This window comes from Mastigoproctus giganteus, chromosome 10, assembly GCF_048544385.1.
Source record: "Mastigoproctus giganteus isolate SK-2022 chromosome 10, ASM4854438v1, whole genome shotgun sequence".
Classification (NCBI taxonomy): Eukaryota; Metazoa; Arthropoda; class Arachnida; order Uropygi; family Thelyphonidae; genus Mastigoproctus; species Mastigoproctus giganteus.
The window spans coordinates 229163726-229189170 of NC_143584.1; the positions used below are offsets into that span (position 1 = coordinate 229163726).

At 38.1% G+C, this 25445-nt stretch overlaps 1 protein-coding gene across 8 annotated transcripts in view; it reads left to right on the forward strand.

Moving 5' to 3' along the window:
• The window catches only part of LOC150080016 (oxysterol-binding protein-related protein 8-like), a 464021-nt gene that overhangs the window by 231151 nt on the left and 207425 nt on the right, over positions 1–25445 (forward strand). For 6 of the 8 annotated variants that reach the window (XM_090383709.1, XM_090383711.1, XM_090383710.1 and 3 more), the window contains one exon: positions 20731–20807. In XM_090383709.1, coding sequence (XP_090239835.1) covers positions 20731–20807 — 77 coding nt within the window. Of the gene's footprint in view, positions 1–12357; positions 12473–13525; positions 13614–20730; positions 20808–25445 lie in introns of those variants that run through there. The other 2 variants (XM_090383714.1, XM_090383713.1) reach the window with 2 other exon arrangements.

The following is a 25445-nucleotide window of genomic DNA, read 5'->3' on the forward strand; positions in this document are numbered from 1 at the left end:
TGCGGAACCTTGGAATGTTTTCCAAGGTCTACCTGGTGACTAATCATAGCTCACCTGGGGATTCTTTTCTTTGTGATCGGTGTAAGGTGCACCGATCTTAAATTACAATTTGGTACACTGATGGAACAATTTGAGTCACTGAAAAAACGGGTGCTTGCCCTCGAGAATAATGCATCTGGGAGCTCGTCAGGGACTGAAGACTCCAGCAGTCTACCAAGTGATGCACACCCAATTCGGGCCTCAAAACAGAAAAACCAAGTGCAAACTACTCTGGTTCAAAAGGTACCTTGTTTTATTAGTAGACTCCATTGTCAGAGAAACGGGGAATATTTTTTGTAATAACGATAGGTGGAGTAGAACCAGGGTATGCCCGCTGGAAGCAACTATTAATGATGTCACCAACAGATTGTCAGATTTTAAGGGGGAAGGGTAGAGAATATTATTATTCATGTGGGGACTAATGACATTAAACGTACACGATCTGACGATTTGTTGGAAAATACAGGACCATGCTGAGGAAATGCCGCGAGCTAGGCCGCAATGTCTATGTGCCTGCAATTCTGCCCAGATACGATAGGAGGGATTATATGTTAAAAGCCTTGTGGATTAACTCAAGTCTTGAAGGACTCTACAAGCTTTACGGAGGAAATTTCTATCAGCATGGCCCACACTTGTAGGTAGAAGGAATTTGTTTTGTAGAGACGGGATACACTTAAACAAAGGTGGTGCAAAAGTTTTTTCCAGTATTATTGAGGTTCAGGGAAACTGCTAGTTACGCGTTTGTCTAATAATATTGGTTAAAGTAACTCTTGCACATACCTTAAGAGTTCTTATCTTTTACCCCCAACTGGACATTATCTAGACGTTTCAAGTGAGCGGGTAGCTAATGCCAGGGAAGAGAGCCTAAAAAACTTCAAGGGTTGTTAAATATACAAGATGTCGTCAATAAAATGAGCAAATTCGAACTGCTGGTTAAAACAAGTAACGCGGACATAATAGGCCTTACGGAGACGTGGTGTCACCCGAAATTGGGGATGATGAGTTTCAGTATGGCTTGTATTTAGGAAGGATAGGGTAGATAGAAGGGGTGGTGGGTTAATGCTTCTAATCAGAAGCAGCCTGAGTGCGACGATAGCTTTCCCGGATTCAGACGTTTCACATGCTAGTAATAGTATAGAATCTGTATGGTGTGAGATAATTGGAAACAAAGGTATAATGCGAGTAGGAGTAATCTACAGACCAGGTGATTGTGAAGATTATGACGAAAGCCTCTACATGCAAATGGAATGGGCAAGTAAGCATCAATGTCTTATTATGGGTGATTTCAAATTGCCTCTAATTGATTGGAGTAAATGGGAAGGAAACTCGACATGGGGAACAAAATAATTAAATCAACTAGATGACTGTTATTTGTATATCAGGGAAAGCTGTTGTTGTTATTTTGGTTTTTAGGAGCATTAACGGCTAAGGCCATATTGCTCCAGGAATATGTGGTGGTCATTCCCTGACCTTTCCGCATCCTCCGTATTTGGTGGTGACGGGCTCGAACCCCGGTCTAATCAAGAAGTGTGTGCTGCGCACTGCTGCTCCTTCCCACCTGGCTACGGAGGCGCCTATCAGGGAAAGCACTAGCGAAAAGAATATCCTAGACCTCATCACCCATGAATCAGATGACATGACAGGGCTAACAGTAGAGGAACCAGTAGCAGGAAGTGATCACGGAGTTCTACGGTGGATGATGAGAGAGGTAGCATTAGTAAAAGGAATGGGTTTTAATTTCAGAAAAGGAAATTACGATGCCTTAAGGTACATGGCCTCTATTAACTGGGTAGATATCGCGCAGAGAATGAATACAAGTGAACTGTGCTATGCTTTTAAAACATTAATCACAGATGCCTTGAATGCGTATTTACCATTAAAAAAATACTTCACGAGGAGGGTTCCAAGTTGGATGAATAGTGAAGTTGCCATATTACTTGAGCAAAAAAAGGGTGCGTGGAAAGGTTACAGAGCAATAAAAAGTACTGAAACTTATAACAGCTACAAGATGATCTTAATAGAGCCATAGAAAAGGTTTGACAAGCAAAGGCAGTTTATGAGAAAGCGTTGGCAAACAGAGCAAAGAGGGGGGGGGATAAGGAATTCTTCACATATATAAATGCTAAGCAGAGTAGGACAAACCAGATCGGACCTTTACGTAAGCGAATGGGGATAGTATTAAATATTATATTAAGTATTAAATTTTGTGGCATTGGGAAATAGTGGGAGCGAAGTTGATAAACATGTAATTAATGATATTGAAATTTCGCAAGATTATTTAATGAAAAAACTTGCGAGCCTACAGGCCAGTAAGGCTCCTGGAGTTGATGGAATATACCCTATAATCTTAAGGGAGGCGGCAAGTGAGTGCATTGAACCATTGAGGTTAATTATGCGAGCATCACTAGACTCTGGGGTGATTCCATTGGATTGGAAAAGTGCCAATGTATCTCCCGTACATAAGGGTTGCTCTAAGAGTGAGGTGGGAAATTATCGACCTGTCAGCCTGACTTCAGTGGTAGGGAAAATCATGGAGGCAATGAACAAGGGTGGAATTCAGGATCATTTGGATCGAATTGAAATTCTCAAGGATACTCAGCATGGTTTTGTAAAGGGAAAATCATGTTTAACAAATCTGGTACGCTATTTTGAAAGGGTCACTCACGAGTTGGATTTAGGGAATAATTTCGACATTGTTTATTTAGATTTTAGCAAAGCTCTTGACTCAGTCCCACATGAGCGGTTGCTTTATAAGCTGGAACAGGTTGGAATCACTGGGAAAATCCTTAGATGGATAGAAGGATGGCTTCAGGGCAGGAGGCAGAGGGTTGTGATAAATGGCTATTCCTCAGATTGGGTTGATGTAAGAAGTGGGATTCCCCAAGGATCAATATTAGGACCACTGTTGTTTTTAATTTTCATAAACGACATTGTTGAAGAGATAGAGGGCGTGATGTCTGAATTTGCAGATGATGTTAAAATTGGTAGAGTAGGTAATGATCACTGTCAAACTGAGCTTCTTCAAAGAGGCCTAGATAGACTTCAGGAATGGTCAGAAAAATGGCTATATGCTTTAATCCAACAAAGTGTAAGGTATTACACCTGGGAAACAGTAATCCCAAAATAACTTATTCACTTTTTTTTTTTTTTTTTTTTTTATGAAGACCCCAAACACGAAAGGTATCAAAACCTATAGTACTTAGTACCGCGCATGGGTTGAAGGAGAAGTATGGGGGGGGGGGAATGCCGGAAACTTTGCTCTACAGACTAAACATGGGTTTCACCACTTCAAGCCTCCAATAAGCAAAGTGGTGGTATTTCACCGGTTGATGAAAGTCATCTACCACTTGGTGGAGTTCAACTAAACCTAGTACTGAAGGAAAGGGACTTGGGTGTTTATGATACGGTCAGACATGAAATTCTATGAGCATTGTAAACCGGTTGCAAGGAAGGGCCGGAATGGTGACCTATCGGTGATCTATCGAACTTTTGCAAGTAGAGATAGGGACGTGATAATCCCTTTTGTTAGACGACACTTGGAATACTGTGTTCAAGTATGGAGACCGCACCTAAAGAAAGACATCGAGCTTCTTGAAAGGGTGCAAAAACGAGTAACTCGCTTGGTGAGATCGGCAAAACGGCGTAATTATGAAGAAAGACTTCGAATATGTGAGTAGCAGAGTTTGGAAACTAGACACCTTAGAGGAGATTTGATTGAGGTGTTTAAGGCTCTGAGAGGCATCAGTAAAATGAATGAGGACGAAAATTTCAAGATTATAAATGATGCTAGAACTAGGGGACATAAATTCAAGTTACGGGGGGAAATGTTTAGATTGGACTGCAGGAAGTTTTATTTTAGCCAGCGAGTTATAAATTACTGGAATAAATTGCCTACATGTGTGGTAGAGGCTGACAGTTTGGGGAAATTCAAAGTTATTATTTTCTTTTTTTTTTTTTTTTTTTTATCATTGGTTTATCGTTTTTTTTTTTTTGTTTTGTTTTTTTTTCTTTTTGGCTTGTGCAGCATAAGCCATAGGCTTTCTTGCACCATGCGGCCATTACTAATACTAAATAAAATTAGGGAGGAAAAACTCGACAGTTGAATATCTGGGGGTGGTGATTGATCGCCCCAAATATTTAATCTGAGTAACAATTTAATCGAACTTCTGGCAGTCTTCTGAGATCTAACTTGGACATGAAAAGCATCATTTTGGTTTTGGTTGAACTGATGGAAACCAGACGCACTATGTTTTGCCTTGCAGACAAAAGACATCGTTCGTTTGGTTTCGGAAAACAGAATTGTGAATACTCGACACAATCAGTATATTTCCTGATAGTCTTTCGTCGCAGACCGGAACAGAATGCAGTTTTCTCAGTTAATGCGGAAAGGAATACATCTCAGTTTTGGATTCTTAATGGGGAAATGTTAATTTATTTTCTTAATTTTCTTAATTTTAAGAGTTAGCAGTGTAACTAACTTGCGTTTGTCGGTACTACAGGGAACACACACGCGTCCCGTGTGTGCATTCACGGGAGAACCGGATGACAAAATATCTGGTACTCTAAATATGACTATTGCAGTTGCACCAAGAAGTCTCTTAAGCAATAGTCCAATTCTTAGTACTGTATTTGAAAATTCTCGGTGAGAATTGGGAAATTGCAGCCTTCGTTTAATTAATGTCAAATTGAATTAATATTAAATATTTTCATCGTATTATCCTCATTTTTTAAATTAAAATTAAAAGAATAATTGAAAAGTTCAGTTGCCGAAATTGTCCGACTATGTCCAATGAGAGTAATCAATAAATAAACTCTCATCATTAGTGCGAGAATACGTTGAACCGGCGATTGAAATAGCAGTCATGTTGTGCAAAGGACAACGACATTTCATCAATCAATAAATAGGGAATACCGATTAAGCTGGTCATTCCTTTGTAAGATACGACTTACAAAGTCGTATCTTACAAAGGAATTAGATAGTATGAATCAGAGCTGTAATACTCAATATGTTCTACGTTGATAATAATATTAGTAAATTAATAAGAGGAGTTTACCTCAATATAGTACGTAGAACACTTCCGTATGATACCCTCCAGAAATTAAAACGGAAAAAACGAAAAAAATCGACAACTTACCGGTACATTAAAGTAAAATATAAATAATTAAATAATCAATTTAACACAATTCAAAATCAATTAAAAACAATTAAAATTCAAATTAACGCAATTAAAAGAATCTAACGAAAATATTCAAAACGATTTCCCTTCCTTTTGTGTAAGAAAGGAAAATCGGAAAATCGTTTTGAATATTTTTCGTTAGATTCTTTTAATTGCGTTAATTGATTTTGAATTGTGTTAAATTAATTATTTATATTTTACTTTAATGTACCGATAAGTTGTCGATTTTTTCATTTTTTCTGTTTTAATTTCTGGAGGGTATCATACGGAAGTGTTCTACGTACTATATTGAGGTAAACTCCTCTTATTAATTTACTAATACTTACAAAGGAATGTCGTATCTTACAAAATCGTAATCTTTTTCTACAGGACAATGTGAGCTCCGACTCTGATTTTCACACTAATATTCGTTTTGCTAATTCTCTGTATGTTTCTTCAATTAAGACTGAGCCTTTTAGTGCCATCGAGTTGGACACAGCGGTCAAACAAGTGAAAGTTAAGAAATGCCCAGGGGTGGACATGCTGGAGAGTACCTTTATTGTACGGATCGCCAAGATTAAGCCCAGTATATTTCTACAACTTTTCAATAAATGTTTAGATGCTGGGAATTTCCCGGATCTGTGGAAGACAGCTGATTAGGAAACCAGACGAGCCCCCCCCCCTCCAGGAACCGAGGTCTTATCGACCAATAGCCTTATTGGCCAACCTTGGTAAGCTATTAGAACGTTTAATTGCCTTGCGATTAAACAACTTGTTATTGGAACGGGGACTAATTGCGCTTAATCAATACGGATTCACTCCTGGAAGGTCCTGCGAGGACGACCTTGTAGACTTCATTTCTTCTGTTGAACACTCCAGTTTCAAGTATACTCTTGCTATCTTTATTGACTTCGAGGGTGCTTTTGATTCTCTTTGGTGGAAAAGTGCCCTCGAACGTTTACGTCATGCCGAATGTTCCCAGCAACTTTATCTTCTAATTAAGAGCTATTTCTCTAACTAACAGATTTATCACCGCCAGATCTAAGTACAGACAAATTTTGCTTCAGGTCTTTCGAGGGTGTCCTCAAGGCTCCATTTTGGGACCACTTTTCTGGAACTTTGTTCTGCAAGGTTGGATTACCCGAACCTTTGACAACGTGAAGATCATGGCATATGCTGATGATTTAACAGTCCTTGTTGGTGGCAATTCAAGATCTTCTATTGAAATATCCGCTGAGAAAGTTCTATCTGATCTTCAACAATGGACAGTTGAAAATAAGTTAAATTAGTTCTACCAAGACAAAAATTATGATCCTTGGCTCTAAATTGGACGTTCGTCGACCACCAAGAGTTAAAATAAACAATAGACAATTACCTCTGATAACGGAAATTAAACTTTTGGGAATAACCATTGACAGCAAGTTAAATTTTCTTTCTCATTTATCCAATCTGCGAATTAAGATCAGAAATTTCACCGGCGCTCTTGTCAGAGTTTCTAGAACTGAGTGGGGTCTTTCTAGAAGATGTTTAAGAATCTACTATAACTCTGTGTTTCTCCCTATGGTTGCCTATGCTGCTGGCGCTTGGTTCCATAGGGTGCAGACTGTACAATTTCAATCAAAATTGATGTCAATGCAGCGTACAATGTTACTTTGTATTTTGAAGATTTGTCGAACAGTTTCAACACCTGCTTTACCGGTTTTAGCCGGGACGTTACCACTCGATCGCTACGTAATTTTCAGAGTTATCGCTTGAAACGTCAGATTCCCACTCAGATCCTTGGTATTTCTATAAACCTCAAGTCGATGTTAAAGCTGAACGACAAAGAATTTGGCAAGAGTTGATCAACTTGTGGCAGCTGGTGGGATGGCACAACACTGAGCAGTGTAACGCGTAAGTTTTTTCCAGAAGTTGACTGTCTTACGGATAAAAAATCTAGTCTGGTTTAGCCTTGACTTGTTTACCTCCTATTTGATATCAGGACACGGTTCATTAAATAAGAAACTGTTTCAATTTCGCTTGTCTCCTACGGAACTCTGCCATTGTGGCGGTGTGGAAGATTGGCAGCACGTGTTGTACTCTTGCCCCTCATACAGTGAATTTCGAGTAATTTTGCAGAATGCAATTCCCAACTTTTCATCAGGATTGGAACCTAATTTCGTATCAAATGCCACGAGTTACCGCGCCCTTCATTATTTTGCTAAGGCAACCTTCAATAAAAGGCTTGCAGTCTTTTCCGCAATTACTACACATACGAATGTTTCAAATTCAGCTCAAGTCTCTTCACCTTCACTGCAATGACGTCCATTTTCTCAACAAGATCTACAATTCTGGACTTGTGCTCTGTGTGTTGTGTTTTTTTTTTTTTTTTTTTTTGAAATTCTGCAAGTGTCCTACAACTACAACTCAATTTGGCGATGAAAATTCCTGTGCTCCTTTGCTCGGATGGCTGTTAACTGACTGTGACTTTGTTATTGGTGATTGACTGCGACTTTGCTACTAATGACTGCAGGACTTACTGGATTTAACCGCAACTGTTTATAAGGTTTGTGCCTGCTTCTGGGCTTGTGTAAAGTTTTGTTGGTTGAATGGTAATCCTTAATTATTTTCTTTGAACTTGTTTTTTTTTTTTATGTTAATATGCATAATATTACTTTCATTGTTTACTTTGAAATTTCAAAGTATCATCTGTGTTTACCTCAACCTGTTGAGGTTATCTTTTGTACAGTATTTAATCTTTGTATAGTTGTATAAGTTCTTTTTTTTTTTTTTTTACTATTTTTGGTTGTCCCTGGTCTACCTTCCCGTGGTGGTGGCGCGTTTCCGACCTGCTGATTCACTTCTGTCAGTTCACTTCTGGCCATTTCTGCAGAATCCTCTAATTTAAAAGTGAAACGAGGCGGAGATGAACTAACGTTCCGGGTGCCGCCCAAGACAAATACATACATACATACATTTGTAAGATACGACCACGATCCACCAACACTCGCTGATCGTCTGTTCTTAAAACAAGGCGAGATTTGTCAGTATTCGAGATATGAGACTAGTGAGGGAAACATAATGATAACTTTGTGTTACAATGCGAACTCAGCATTAACCACTCGTATGAATTGAAAACGGCGTCTACCAGATGGATGCTGCTAATGTTGGCGGATGAGCAAAGACAACTCGACTGCACAGACCAGTGACACTTTTCAGTCACTGGTCTTTTCAGTCCAGGGTTATTCCTGGTTAAAATAGTTTGTTATGAAACATTTTTTTTTTTTTTTTTTTTTACAATGGGCTCGGTTAATCCCAAGGATTTAATAAGGGGCACGTGCAAGCTCTCCCCAAAATCAGGCTCCTGGCTAAGACCATCTTTTATATATATAATCTTTATATACACTATGGAAAGTATATATACTGACTATTTATACGAATGCTGAAATTTATACAATGTCATTGAGCACATTGGTGTAGCTCCACGTGCATTTTCTATTGAGGGAGTGGTTAAAGCAATTGCCAGAATATTGTTAAAACAGGACTACATTCATTGGGATGGGCTGGAAAGTGGAAACATCCTTTTCTCCTTCGATTTTAGACATTATTTTATTTTTTTACATTACTTACTTTTTTTTTTTCTTTTTTTTTTTTTTTTTTATTAGGCTGTTGAAAGATGATACTTTCATAACGCAACTGCTCCCACTGCAAAATTTTGGCATTTTGAATTCGAACTCGGGTCTTTTCCACCCGGTCCGGGGAGCACGGTAATTATACCAACTGTGCTACGCAGGAGGGCGTATATGTCTTTTGTAACTGGGATGGGATGTGCATGCCTTTTATACTTTTTAATTACGACATTTTAATTTATTACCTGCCATGTGAACCTTAGTAACTGTAACTTCTTAGAGTTGAGGTGTCCCAATGAGTACTTCATGTGTAGGTGGTTTTCGAACCGATCAGAGAACATATGCGGTTTTAGATATAAAAATATACTGTGTGTGCATGAGCTACTCGCTCGGGTTTTGTGAAATTAAAAAAATATGTTTGTTTGCCTTGCAAGGAGTAGCTGTTCAAGGGTGTCAGTTTTGTTTTTGATGTCGTGGGCATTTTTATCGACGAAGTAGACAGTGGGCTACTTTGGGATTTTTAAGTTGGAGAGTTACTTTTTACATTAAACAGTTATTTTTTGTTACAGTAATGTAATGTTAGTTTTTTTACATGGCAATCCTATTTCCTGCACCCTTTAGGCTGGTTTTCAATGCCTGAAGAAAAATCCTGTACTTGAAAAGGGTCTGCTGCCAATTTGTTAACAAGGGACTCTCACAAGGAGAATTTCAGCAAAGGGTTATCCCTGGTTAAAATAGCTTATGAAACAATTTTTTTAGTATTAGTATTATAATGGCCGCATGGTGCAAGAAAGCCTATGGCTTATGCTGCACCACCCAAAAAATAAAAATAAATAAATAAAAAAAACGAATAAAACAATGATAAAAAAATAATAAACAAATAAAAAAATAATAATAATTAATAAAAGAAAAGGAAATTAAATCCATCATCCTGTGCGTTTCAATCACCCGAAGGTATTATCCAGATGACCTTTGAATTTCCCCCAAACTGTCAGCCTCTACCACCCATCTAGGCAACTTATTCCAGTAATTTATAATTCGCTGGCTAAAATAAAATTTCCAGCAGTCCAATCTAAACATCCCCCCCCGTTACTTGAATTTATGTCCCCTAGTTCTAGCGTCATTTATAATCTTGACAATTTCGTTCTCATTCATTTTACTGATACCTCTCAATCAAATCTCCTCTAAGGTGTCTAGTTTCCAAACTCTGCAACCCGCATATTCGAAGTCTTTCTTCATAAGGACGCCCTTTTGCCGATATCACCAGGCGAGTTACCCTCTTTGCACCCTTTCAAGAAGTTGGATGTCTTTCTTTAGGTAGAGTCTCCATACTTGAACACAGTATTCCAAGTGTGGTCTAACAAAAGCCTTAACATCACCCCATAAAATTGTAATTGTCGTCCGAATAACGTAAGTATATGGCAATATTTCTTACAGATTGCATTAGATAAGATTAACACGCGTAGGTGATGACATAATATTTCATCAGCTGTTACTTTCAGCTATACAAGCACACTCTGCAAGAGTTGCAGTTATTCCTTGTTTGTATAAGGATGGCGAGTTACATGCAGTTGACGCTACGAAGAAAGAGTGCTTTACGTGAGGATGTTCTCCCGGTCATATTGCTTATAGAGTGTCTTGTAATCAGTCGACAGTGAGTAGATTTCTTTCCAAACTCAAGAATACTGGTTCTGCTGATAGGAAAAAGGGAACCGGACGCAAACGAGTCTCATTTTAGCTAAAATGAGTCTTTATTCATTATTGGAGTTGAAACCCTTCCAGTATCTTCAGCTGGTGAACATTTTCTGGTGGGTGTGGACGTGCCGCTAAGCGTCTCCCCGAGCGTCCCATACGTGTTCGATGGGAACTGGCAGGCCAATCCATACGAACAATATCCTCACTTTCAAAAAGCATATCAACAGCTGCAATGGGATGGGGTGTGGCGTTATCATCCATAAACACGAACTCGGGGCCAATGGCACCTCGGAACAGACGCACATGAGGAAGGATTACCTCAGTACGTGGTAGTAGTGTTCACCGGTTACAGTATCGCCTTCCAGTATCTGGAGTTGTGTACGTCCATCCAAGATAACGCCTCCCCAGACGAGAACACCTCTACCTCAATATCGATCCCTTTCAGTGATGTTTGCGGGGTGATGCAAACATCCCTTTCAATGATGTTTGCATCACCCCGCAAACAATACTGAAAGGGATCCTTTCGCCAGATTAGCTGACGTTCAGAATCGCTGCTGAGACTGAATCTACTGTCATCAGTGAAGAGTACCTTAAGTAAAAATTTTGTGATTGTAACCTTTAAAAATAGTGCCGGTCCTTAAGTTTTGCACACGAATGTATTATGCCTGTATAGTGGCTGCAATAAAAATTTCTGTTGTCTGTACAGGTTATAATTGTAAATTTATTATTATTAATCAGGGGCTCACATAAAATAAAAAATAAATTTTCTGTTTATACTCCGGCACGACAACCAAGTCAGTAGAGTTTACAATAAATCTGGTGAGTATACGCTTGGCACACCCAGGGTCTTGAGCTGGATATCATCATTCTTCTCTTTCTTGGTGATTCCCTTTTGACACACACACTCACTCACTCTCTCTTTCTCTCTCTCTCTCAGGGTAACTCGTGGCTGGTGCAGCATAAGCCTGAGGCTTCCTTGCACCATGTAGCTAGTAATAATAATAATAATAACCTGAAGCAATAGTTGCAATACCTCGTAACTTAAATGGATTCGTTTTTAATTTCGTTTTATTTTATAATATGCGAGAACCTGCTAAATATGCTCCAGATACGCATTTTCGATTGTTATTCTAATTATCGGATCTCAATTTGTGAATTGTCAAGGTCTCATCTACTTTTATTTTGTTACGTAAACTTACAGACATGTTTACAATATTAATTTATATAACCATTTTTAGTACGCTAATACGAGTATGCACTTCACGAGCACTTTACTCTTCTGAGGTGAGAGCACGGTCTCAAAGTAAATAAATAAATTTAAAAGGAAATTATAGAGTCTGGTTTTACCGATAAAACCTGTCCTCATCTGTCGCAATAATCTGCAACTAAATAACGAGAAGAAAGAACAGAATTCGTTGTTTTAGGAAGTTTGTTGTTATGAAAGCTGTACGATATTTCCTTCTTAAAATAGTTGGTGCATTGCAGTTGTTACTGCCCATAAATAAAACAAAAACCATCACCGCGCCATTGAAATTATATATATTTAAAATAGTAAACTTTGGCATAAGTAACCTCCCCGATTAATTTTTAATGTTATTTAATGAAAGTAATTCCTGCACGCTATAGTGCAGGGGAAAAAAAAAACACTGCATGGTGCATATTGAAGATCGGAAATCAGTGGTGTTTCGAAATTCTGCTGAGTATGACTCTTTCAATATGAATCTTAACGGAAAATGCGTGTTGTGACTTCCCTTCCTGTCCCTCGGGCCGTGCACGGTAAGTCCATTTGTAGGGGTATGTACTCGTGTGTCGGCGACTGCGCATTGCGGTATCCTGTCGTAGTACAGTTGATTGAACCACTCGGACGAGCGATGCTGTAAAAGTGCGAGGCGATTCGCACGCCTGTCCGAGAATTTGTTTGGCGCGTGCATGGAAATGTGAGACACCCGTTGCGGAATGCTCGCTCTCTTTAGGGTAAGTGTTGTTTAAACCTCCACAGTAGTCCGAATTGTACTTATGACCCTCGTGCCACGCTAATTCCGAGTTTGTTTGTGTACTGTTCGTGGTGTGTACTTTGCGAGCAGACATGCATTGCGGCTTGTACGTGAAGTTCACAAAATGCACTCTACGAACGTTGAGGTGTACGTTTTCAGTTGTAATATTTCATCTTAGTTGATATTCAGTGTAATGTTTACGAATTGTTGAGTCGGCGTTGTTGTTGTTCCTTTTGTTGTTATGTTATGCAAAAACTTATGGATCATTTGCTGGTTCTTTAATTAATTAGACTGGTTCCAGTTTTGGCAATTTTATTAAATTATCCGCTTGTTTTGTTGATACAATTTTTTTTTTATACTTGGCAGTTTTACCCTTGGGTAAAAGGGTGTGACTGTGGGGTTTGATTTCGCAATCTTTGTTATAAGAACGGAGTTCTTCTTATTATGTTCAGTTTATGCCATTTTTGAGAGTAAATCGCTTATTTGCGTAATGAACAACCTCTGGCACAAAGAGCCAAAAGTATGCACGTTCATATTTATCAAATTGAACTCTGTTGCATATTGCTGCCTTCCATCAAAGAAATGTACGTAATATATTAAACAGGAGACTAGACTTAGTTTAATCTTTCATGAGTGGCGTGCAGTCATGCGGGCGTTTGCAGCCAGCCATCCCCCCCCCCCCCCCCGTCTCTCTAAATAGAAGCATACCTCGGGCTTTTCATTTTATTTATCGTAGGGATCACTAGTAATTCTTGATCTCTTCGTGACTAGCATTCTTCCACTGACTGCTTTCTTACTGGAGTTCGGTATCTCCTTATTATGGTGTTTTTGTGCGGAAACTTCCCTGTTTGTATTGTTTATATTATTAGCTTGTATATCACGCATGTCATATTGCGTTGCTATAGTAGCAGGTGCTCTGATAAAACATTTCACAAATGTATAAACTTTAGGTGTAGAGCATAAAGTAAAGGTAAATCGCGAGGATGTTCCACAGTAAAGTCAGTTAAGACCTTCTAAATACTTGGTGTCCTTAGGAAAGTTTCCACTTTCGAAGTGAATACATTTCTAAATGGGGATCATAAAAAGTGGGTGTTTCTCCAAGCTTGACTCGAACTGTGTAGGTAGGTGTTTAGTAATTCACACTGTGTTCCTGTCAGTTTGTCTAGCACTCCTTTGAATAGTTTCTCACGGTAGTACCACCTGTACTGCGAACTGATCCGGTGTCACTTTATAATTAGGTAATGCCAAACACGATAGGTTGTTGAACTTGTAGTAGTACCTTGCAATGGATGGCTGATTTGTGAAAGTGTCAACTGTTATTGTTAGTTAGTCTTACATTATGTTTGGTTTGTTCGTTGGAGTTTCGTGTCATTTTTTATTTAAATGAGTAACTCGCTTAAAACAGCTTTGGGTTGACAGGGGTATACAGAATAAAAGATATGAATGGACTTCTCCCATTTGTGCCATACACTGTGGAGTCGAAATTGCGTAATAAGTGTTTTCAAGGAGATATTGATTCAGCTTTGGGGTATTCAAGTACGTTTTCTCTCAATATCACTGGACGACTTAGGCTATACAGTTTATTAAATTGCACTATATAATATCGGTGTAAATACACCATAGTTAACCCATAGATTTGAGCTACGATTGTAGCGTAGACGGCATCGTTTTAATTGTATCTCATAATGTGGTTGCCTTCACAACAAGATAGCTACTTTTGAATTACTTCAAATAAATAACGCTTCTCTAGTAGAGAAGACTACTGTTATTTATTTTCAGCGTACCACCACCCAGACGATCGTTTGTGAATTTAATGTGAAAAAAACCCATTGGACCAGATCTATTAGACCAAACAAATGAATTATAAAATTCAAACCATTGTCCCCATTAGACTTAGAAAAGCAAAAGGTAGAGGGAAAGTAATAGTAGGAGTGGAAGAGGAAAAGAAACGTCGTCGAAGAATGAAAGGGACAGTAACTCTTCAACTCACACCACTCAAAAACTCATAAATTCCTCCAATAGGTAACGCTTCCCCAGTAGAGAAGACTGTTGTTACCCATTCTCGGAAACTCCGTGACTACCAGGCTCCTCCCCCAGACGATCGTTTCGAAGCTTTTTGGCTTCGTCATCAGTGGGCGGGTAGGTAATACAACAAGCCATCTCAGTTGCGAAGTTATATCCACATTATGAGAGATGCCAGAATATTGCGATTACGTGCAGTTTAATTTTCCAAATTAAATTGCACGTAATCGCAATATTTGTTAACTCTCAGTGTTAAGTTGGCGCTGGACAGTTGCGCAATAAAGAAGCCACCTGCTGCACCGTTCTTCGGTTTTAGTGTATCATATTCGTTCCCTGGGGTAACAGTTGTGGATTTGGTACATTTTGGTGACTCGGACAGTTTGCGAGATTTCGATAAGAAATTGACTGATTGCAGCTGAAGTGTACAAAACGTGCTTTTGACGCAGAACGACGCGGCGTATCGACAAGAGGTCTTCGCATGGCATCGTGCCAAAGTGGCTGGAAGCTTGCCATGTCTTTAAATCATAGTAATGGGCTTGCTTTTTTTTTTTCCCCCTCTCCACAGAGAGAGAGAGAGCAGCCTGGATTGGCGCCAGCAAGATCTTTCAGTAGAAAGGAAGACTTCGGCTGCTTTTTATTTATTTATTTATTTGTGTTTAACTAATGTGTGCCGCCGAAAAGAGTGGAGAATATCTGTTAGACTGTGTTTCAAGGTCTCGTTCCCTTATAGTAATTCGACGAAGGTTAAGTAAGTGGCTAATCCTGTTTCTGCAGCTGTTTCCTAGTGATAATGGAAGCCATATTTTTATACAGATGATCAGCTCGCGGCGAGTGGAGTTACTTCATTTATGCTACGATACAAATATTTTGCTTTATAAAAAAAATAAAAATTGGAATTACTGCACGATCGATCTTTCACGTTTATTTTTTCATAGTACCCGGAGAGAAAGAGATAATATCACATACTTCAATCATAGGCGTAAATATAATTTCAGTAAAAATGGGAGGGAGCTGGAATTCGATTAATTTATCCTTGCAGGTATCGGTATTTCTTTACAAACATCATCGAAATTTAAATATGAATTAATGTATACAATATTTCAAAAGTTTTATATGTCTTAAAATTTCTATCATGCATTTTCCACCTATTTTCAAAAGACTTTCACATGCAAAGCGCCGGAACGATTGAAACCCCCCCCCCCCCTTCAATTACGCCATTGACTGATTATTTCAAAATGTATAATGCAAACAGGATTTATTCTAGATTTTCTGACTGACCCTGAATCTTTTTTTTTTTTTTTCCTTAAAGAAATTTAAACAAATGATTATTAACGTAACTTAATATAATATTTGAAAAACTAATAATACCGTATTCATAAACACATTGGTACCGTATTCTATAAACTATATAGAGTTATAAAGTTAATTCTATAATAAAAATAAATTATAAATAATTTTAAAAAATATTAATTTATGCATTGGAAAAGAACAGATTGTCCATTCTGAAAATAGTTGCCGTGAAATAAAAAGTATGTTTAAGGTTTTTTGTGCGTGTGTGGTGGTGGTGGTGGTGGGGGGGGGGGATCTTTCAAAGAAACTGGTTATGTTAGTACTGTACATGGAAAATGTCACACTTGCAGATCTTCCTCGTTTGGATAATGATAATTTGATTATTTTTAATTGCAATATAATTTTCTGTTTGTCTTGTAATTTAAGAAATTTTACTACTGGTTGTTTACAAGTCTATTTTAATGGTCTTTAGCAATGCCTGCCGACCAGTATTATCAGCTGATAATTTTTATGGCCAACCAGTACTTTCCTCCAGACCGAACAAAAGCATCGGCTAAACAAGAGATATTCAGTACTGTGATATTATAAAATTTTATACGCGTTATCTACACAAGTGTTCAGGTAATTATTTCTTGTAGATGGCCTTTAGAACTATGGTGGTTGTTGGTTAGCTATGTACAAGTTGAAATTAGTTTTAACGATGGACAGTCAACGCCACCCAGTGGTGAAATTCACATTTCATGCCATCATGGATGATTGATGAAATCGAATTTATTTTTCATTGTCATTTTGCTTTAGAGCACGAACATTTATTTCGGTGACTAAACTTGTCACAACCTTAACCGAGTGGTCAGGTACAGTTATACCTGTTGGGATCCACGTGATATCCAAGGCCGAATTTCCCTCAGTGCAGTGGTGCAATTGCTCCGGTACCTAGGTTTTCCACTTCTCAAGCGTCCTCCTTCGAATGTCAATTGTCCGACTTCTCAATTTCGTATAAAATAAACAAACTCAAGTGAACAGGTGCCTACGGTACAGTTCCTTTCATAAAGTAAAAAGAAAGTCGCGTATTGTTTAACTGCTATATTGAAGTATCAGATAAAGGAGACGGTGACTTATCAAACACACAGTAACTGAAAAATAAACAGTCGTCATAGATTTTAAATAGTGTTTGTATTTACAAAATATTAAAATTTTTTAAATAATTATATATCATATACACAAATTCATTTTTCAGTTTCCGAAAAAGTTTGTCCTTTTCCGTTTAAACAACTTTGGTGTCTTCCTTTTTGGATTTTAAAATGTGTTAACATCACTAGGGTTCCAGAGCCATGGGGAAGGAGGAATAATTCAATTACTGTTGGTTTAGGGAGTCCTGAAAACTACTTTTAGGATCTTTGAAAACATGCATGTTAGGGTGCAGGCTACTGAAACCTGGCACTGTTGATATTACAAAATGTAGTAATCGTGTTCATTATGTAAAATCTTCTGACTCTTTGTGACTATTGAGTGTGTGGCCTTAGGGCAAGGCAAGTCTTGCCCTTTGGTCATGTACTTCAGGTGATTGGGGGGGGGGGGAGATCAACTATGCAACTTAGCAGGCAGAAATCCAACTACAAAAATGCACACAGTATAATTACTTATTTAAGTATTAACATTTAAGCAATAACTTAAGTTAATGCCATACAAATGTTAACATTTGTATGGCATTAAGGGTAAGTTGCTATAATGGATAAAAGGATGGTTGAGTGGGAGATGACAGAATGGTAATCAATGGACACTACTCTTCGTGGACAAATGTTATTAGTGGAGTTCCCCAGGGTTCATTGTTGAGCCCATTGTTGTTTTGTATATTTATCAATGATATTGATGATGGTATATCAGGTTTAATGTCCAAGTTTGCAGATAGTACAAAGGTTAGCAGGGTTGTTAACAACAATAAAGCCAGTATGCTACTCCAACTGGATCTAGATAAGTTGGGCAAATGGGCTAAGAAGTGGCAACTAAAGTTTAATATTGACAAATGCAAAGTACTGCATATGGGTAGCAATAACCGAAGAGAAATGCACCAACTGTGTGGTAGTACACTTGGGGAAGTGGAAAGTGAAAAAGACCAGGGGGTAATTGTGCAGTCAAATATGAAGTTTGCTGAGCAGTGCAGATGGGCTCCCAGGGTAGGTCATGGAGTCTTGTCAATGATATAAAGGAATTTTGCCAGCAGGGACAGGGAGATGATTATTCTGTTATACAAGGCAATGGTCAGACCACACCTAGAGTACTGTTTATATGTCTGGAGCCCTCATTTTAGGAAGGATATAGAGTTGCTAGAACGAGTACAAAGAGCAACAAGATTACCGAGGGGAACAAAGGGGTGCTCTTACCAAGGAAGGCTTAAGTTCTGCAAATTGCAGTGCCTGGAGAGTAGGCACCTGCGAGGTGATCTGATTGAGGTGTATAAGGCCTGGAATGGGTTCAGCAATCTCAATGCTGATGGGATTCTTCCTCTTGCTCAGATTAAGAAGCTGAGGGGGTACAGTTTCAAATTGAGGAAAGACAGTTGTAGAATAGGAAGGGAGGAGGTATCATGCTGTTAATTAAGAAAAACATAAAATCAAAAGAAGTGCATCCAGTTGATATAGATGAACAGTGCACTGTTGAGTCAGTTTGGTGTGACATAAGCACTGCGAAAGCAAAAATAAGAGTAAGAGTGTGTTATAGGCCTAATGAGTCATTAGGCCTATAACACTGCTGCTCCTTCCCACTCCATAGCCAGGCGTGAAGGAGCAGCAGTGCGTAGTGCACGCTTCTTGATTAGACTGGGGTTCAAATCCGTCACCACCAAATATGGAGGATGCGGAAAGGTCAGGAATGACCACCTCATATCCCCGGAGCAATATGGCCTTAGTTGTTAATGCTCCTAAAAACCAAATAACAAACACAAACAGAGCAAAGTGGAAGAGAAATTGTTGAAGTTAAACATAAGAAAGGCACCTGGGGTGGATGGAATATCCAGCTATATTAAAGGAGGCGGCAAAGCAACTAAGCAAACCCTTAGCCATAATTATGAGAGCGTCCTTGGACTCAGCGGAGGTCCCCACAAATTGGAGATGTGCAAATGTATCCCCAATTCACAAAGGGGGATCGAAGGGTGACACGAGTAATTACACACCGGTTAGTTTAACTTCTGTTCCAGGAAAAATAGTCACTGGTTAAAGATGCATTGCAGGATCATCTAGACAAGACACAGCATGGGTTTGTTAAGGGAAAGTCTTGTCTGACAAATTTGATAGGATATTATGATGTGGTTACAAAGGAACTGGATGCAAACAATTTTGATATCATCTATTTGGATTTCAGGAAAGCTTTTGACACTGTTGCACATGGAAGACTATTGTACAAATTGGAGCAGAATGGTATTAAGGGTAAGTTGCTACAATGGATAAAAGGATGGTTGAGTGGGAGAAGACAGAGGGTGGTAATCAATGGTTGCTGCTCTTCGTGGACTAATGTTATTAGTGGAGTCCCACAGGGTTCGGTGTTGGGTCCACCGTTGTTTTGTATATTTATCAGTGATGTTGATGAAGGTATATCAAGCTTAGTGTCAGAGTTTGCAGATGATACAAAGGTTGGCAGGGTTGTTAATGACAGTAATGGCAGTGTGCTACTGCAACAGGATCTAGAAAATTTGGGCAGATGGGCTAAGAAGTGGCAACTGAAGTTTAACTTTGACAAATGCAAAGTACTGCATATGGATAGAAGTAACCCCAGAGAAATGTACCAACTCTGTGGTACTACACTTAATGTGGTAGAAAATGAAAAAGACCTGGGAGTAATTGTTCAGTCAGATATGAAGTTTTCTGAGCAATGCAGACAGGCTGCCAGGGGAAGTCATGGGGTTTTGTCAAAGATATATAGGAATTTTGCTAAGAGGGAAAAGGTGGTGATTGTCCCTCTGTATAAGGCAATGGTCAGACCACACCTTGAGTACTGCGTGAAGATCTGGAGGCCTCATTTTAGGAAGGATGTAGATTTGTTTGAGTGTGTACAGAGAAGGGCAACAAGATTGGTGAGGGGAATGAAGGGATCCTCTTACCAAGAGAGGCTTAAGTTCTGCAAATTGCAGTGGCTGGAGACCAGGCACCTGCACAGTGATCTGTTTGAATTGTATAAGGCCTTGAATGGGTTGAGCACTCTGAATTCTGATGGAATCTTTCCCCTTGTTCAGATTACGAACCTAAGGGGGCATAAATTCAAATTAAGAAAAGACAGATATAGAACAGATGTGTGGAAATTTGCTTTTAGCCAGCAGGTAGTTAATTGCTGGAACAAACTTCCATCTGTTGTTGTGGAAGTTGATAGGTTAAATAAATTTAAGGAGGAACTGGACAGGCATTTGGAAGGAATGGTGTGTGTGTTTTTTTTTTTTTTTTTTTGGCTGATGTGCATAAGCTCATACACTTGCTTTCTTGCATCACATGCCACCACTACTACTATTAGTGGTATGAGTTGTTTTGATATATTGTTGAGGCTAACAGTGGAGGAATTCAGAAGTCTGTTGGATTGACACCTATATGAAGAGGGAGGTCTTACCATTGCTTTATATACTTTGTTGTTTATTAAAATGTGGTTTCAAGGCAACACTCCATGCTAACATCACTTGTTGAGAGAGCTGTAATGTATAAAAATCCGTGTAACCTCACAATTTGTGATTTTTCTAATATAAATATAATTGGCAACAGTAGAATGCCATTCTTCCCTGGGTGATAAATTCTGAATTAGGAAAATATAGTATGTATCTTTTTCTGATATTAGACCAGAAAATAATGATGCAAACATTATTACAGTTTTTTATTTTAAATTAATGTAATTATAATTATTACAGGTAGACATTTGATGTGATTTTATATGAACTGTTTCTTTTTATAGGTAGTACAGATGGCACTGAGGAACCTATGACTCCTCACCTCTCTGATCTCTCTAGTACTCCAAGCACATCTCCCAAGGTAACCTTTTCCTTTCTCTTGCTCTGTTTGTAATTTCATTTATGATTTTTTTTGTCTTTTGTCATTCTATTGAATCACATTATTATTATGATGTATGATAAATGCCATGCTAGTGTTGTTTTTCATAATTTAGTTTAAATGTAATAAATACAGCAGCACATTAAATTTACTAATTTAATGTATCGTTAAAGTTATAAAAAAACAAGTGTAGTTTGTTTATCACAGTTTTTTTTTTTTTTTTTTTTTTTTTTTTAATGAATTTTCTATTTTGTCCTTTGACTTCTATATTTTAAATAATGCCTTTCGTAACTATGCTAATTGTTCAACATAATACCCATAACAAAAACATATCTTCTGTCATTACACAGTGTAAAAGAACCAGGCAAATTATCTTATTGTGTAGTCAGTAAATATAAAACATTTTGCAACTTATACTAGGAATAAGTTGCAGATTCAATAGAAACTTTTAGAGGATGTGGATCTGAAGCCAAAATGGAGATAAATTTTCTTCTACTCTGAACTGGTTTGGAGACCAAAAGAGCAATAAATCAAACTGTTGTGGAATCATCAGGACTACAGAGGAATAATACTGCGAGTTATCACTACAGTTACTTTTATTCTAAACACATTGATGACATGAGCAGTAGCCAAAATGAAGAATATCAAACTTATTCCAAAAAAAAATAATAATTAAATGGCTTGTCTTAAATCCCTCTCCCTCCTCCCTTTCCAAGAGATGCACAAGATATAAAGTCAACTGAATAACATTTCTAATACTGGGTTGTCATACTATGACAACCCTGGTAGAGACTAGTCATAGACAGTGGATTGCCTGGCTACTTCCCAGTGGTGGTGGCAGCGGCAGGCAACATAGTCTTACTACAGATGTGGATAGATCTCATCCACCCCTTACCTGCGGTGGATGGGATCTATCCAGTTATATTAAAGGAGGCAGCAAAGGAAGTAAGCATACCCTTAGCCATAATTATGAGACCTTCCTTGGACTCATGGAGGTACCTATAGACTGGAGATGTGCAAATGTGACCCTAATTCACAAAGGAGGATCAAAGGCTGACACAAGTAATTATAGACCTGTGAATTTAACTTCTGTACCAGGAGAATTAATGGAGGCACTGGTTAAAGAAGCACTGCAGGATCATCTAGACAAGACTTCAGTTATAGCTCGGACACAGCATGGTTTTGTTAAGGGGAAGTCTTGCCTGACCAATTTGATTGGATACTATGATACAGTCACAAAAGAACTGGATGCAGGGAATAACTTTGATATTATATACTTGGATCTTAGAAAGACTTTTGATACTGTTGCACATGGAAGACTGCTGCACAGATTGGAGTAGTGTGGCATTGGAGGCAAATTGCTGCTATGGATAAAGGGATGGTTGAGGGGGAGAAGACAGAGTGGTAATCAATGGACACTGCTCATCGTGGGCTAATGTTATTAGTGGAGTCACTCAGGGTTCAGTGTTGGGTCCATTATTGTTTTCTGTATTTATAAATAATATTGATGATGGTATATCAAGCTTAATGTCTAAGTTTGCAGATAATACAAAGGTTGGCAGGGTTGTTAAGGACACTACTGATGCTATGCTGCTGCAACAGGATCTGGAAAGGTTGAGCAGATGGGCTGAGAGGTGGCAAATGAAGTTTAACATTGACAAATGTAAAGTACTATATATGGGAAACAGCAACCCCAGAGCAAGGTATCAACTCTGTGATACTACACTGACAGTGGTAGAGAATGAAAAGGACCTGGGGGTAATTGTACAGGCAGATATGAAGTTCTCTGATCAGTGCAGACGGGCTGCAAGAGTAGCTCATGGTGTCTTGTCAATGATATACAGGAATTTTTCTAGCAGGGATAAGGAGGTGATTATTCCCTTGTATAAGGCAATGGTTAGGCCCCACCTTGAGTACTGTATACAGGTCTGGAGGCCTCATTTCAAGAAGGATGTAGAGCTGCTGGAACGAGTACAGAGAAGGGCAACAAGATTAGTGAATGGAACAAAGGGTTGCTCTTACGAAGAAAGGCTTAAGTTTTGCAAATTACAGTGTCTGGAGACTAGGCACCAGTGAGGTGATCTGATAGAGATGTATAAAGCCTTGAATGGTTTGAGCATGCTCAGTGCTGATGGGATTCTTCCTCTTGCTCAGAATAATCACCTGAGAGGGCATAAATTCAAATTGAGGAAAGACAGATGTAGGATAGATGTGTGGAAACTTTCCAGCGGGTAGTTGGTTGGTGGAACAGACTTCCATCCCTTGTTGTGGAAGTTGATAGCCTAAATAAATTTAAGGCTCAGCTGGACAGGTATTTCGAACGAACGGAGGGGTGAAGTGGAAGTTTTTTTTTTTTTTTTTTTGCTGATGTTGCATAAGCTTGCTTTCTTGCATCATATGCCTCTACTAATGCTAGAGGCTCTGTGGCCAAAAGCCAGAAGAATAACACTACTTAACACAAAGCAATACACTATACACACTTCTAGCATTAATGAGTTCTGTTTACTTCACATGAGTACAAATGGCTCAGTTGTGGGAAACCACTGGGGGCACCCGTCTCTAAACACTATGCCACACTATGAGATCCATGAACACCATAGTCTGTGTTAATCATGAAAGCATGATCATTTCAGTTTCTAAATCTTGGAAATTCCAAGCAAAAAGTATTAATGAAGGTTACTCACATCATACAAATAACACCAGATTATGGCTACGTTGATTGTTGCCATTACAATCTGTATCAGACTTGCACGAACTATTGATACTAACATAATATAAGAATGTGTCCAACCTTGATGACATTTCACTTGCTTTAAAAGGTCTAGTTATATTATTGGTTCCAATTTAACATAGCTCCTAATATGAGTATTGGTAAAACTTTACTTTTTTATGACATTTGCATGCATGGAGCCACAAAAGTCGAAGTAAGAAAGTTTTTGAAAAGGGTAATATAAAATGAACTTAAGGGCTATCTAAAAATGGCTAGATTAAAATATTAAAACATCCCCAAAAAACACAGTGCATTCCAATGTTCTGGATCATTAACTGAAATTAAAGATGGAATAAAAACAACACATTGAAATTACATTTTCAATCCCAAAAGCTATCATCTTTTGTCAATACAAAAAAAAAAAAGGAAGAAAGGTATAACTGAGGAAATGGAAAACTTATGGTGAACTATATAGGGAAGTCAAGTCTCTGTAATGCCAATGTAATTTCTCATTGCAAACATTTTGTGGAAATTTGGTTGTGCATTAGAAAAATTGGCTGGGGGTGGTCTTGCATTTAGTAATGTAATATATTGTGATATTGAAATACCTTGATGGTTATGCTTCGTATGTTTTTAATTTGTGGGGAAGTTTATAGACAGTATTAGCTTCCTTGACCCACAAGGTATGTTTTTATAAGTTTGGCATGTGCACTCAGCTCTGATTGTGATGAAACTGTAATGATGGTTATTATGCTCTCCTTTTACTAGTCATTGCCCTACTACCTATATTTGGAGGCAATCCTCATGATATTCATTGGGATATATGATGTTTAATTTCTGTACCTTGATGTTGGTTTCATTTTTAATGCAATTTAATACTTTAGTCTGGCTGTGAAAAGCTAGTGCATATAATGTGTGGTCTCATCAAGGATATTGAGACAAACCGATTTTGGGGGTGGGACTATTTTTTAACACTGTTGATCAAAACTTGAATGTTATGAACTCTCAGACATTATGCCATATGTCATTATTTTGTAAAATTTGTGTTGAACACCTGTTCCATGTCTTGGATTGATTGGACATTAATTATTGGAATTTTTTTTTTTTTTTTTTTTTTGCTGATACTATATGATAATATTATATAACATCATATATTATAATATAGATGATAAATATAATTAATGAAATAAAATAAATAAAAATAAAAATTAGTAATGCAAACATCAGCAGCAGTATAATTGCATATTCCTCTGCATGTTGTTTGTCATATAAGACTAAAATGAAAATAAAAATTAAGTCAGTAGTATGGCAAACAAGTAGAGCAAAAATAGGTTTAACTAAACATAAAAAAAAATCAAACCAATATGGAAGGAGAGAAAAGTAACCAAGACTAAAAATATTGTAGAAGCAACGCTACAAAAATAATTTAAAGCCTAAATGAGAAATAAATTTGGAAAAACCAATTAAATTGACAACCAGTTAGATAAGAATTTAATGCCCCCTCCATAGGCACCAAGTCTGAATTGCGCGAAATATCATTCATGATATTTCATGCAAACTAATTACAATCACGGAAACTAATTACAATATAAAATAAATAAAAATAGACTGACCATTATGCCACATCTCGACAGAGGACCACAAGAGGCCAATAATGGTATAAATATACGAGCTGCTGATTAGGACAAGTAATGCTGACACAATAGTGCTTATGGAAATGTGGTTCTATTCAAAAGCAGCCCGAGCCCAACAAAAGCTTTTCTGGATTCAGACGTTTCGCATTCTAGTATAGAATCTGTAAGATGTGAGATTGTCGGAAGCCAAGATTGTCGGAGTGGGAGTATTCTACAGGCCAGGTGATTGTGAAGATTATGATGAGAGCGTCTACATACAAATGGAATGGGTAAGTA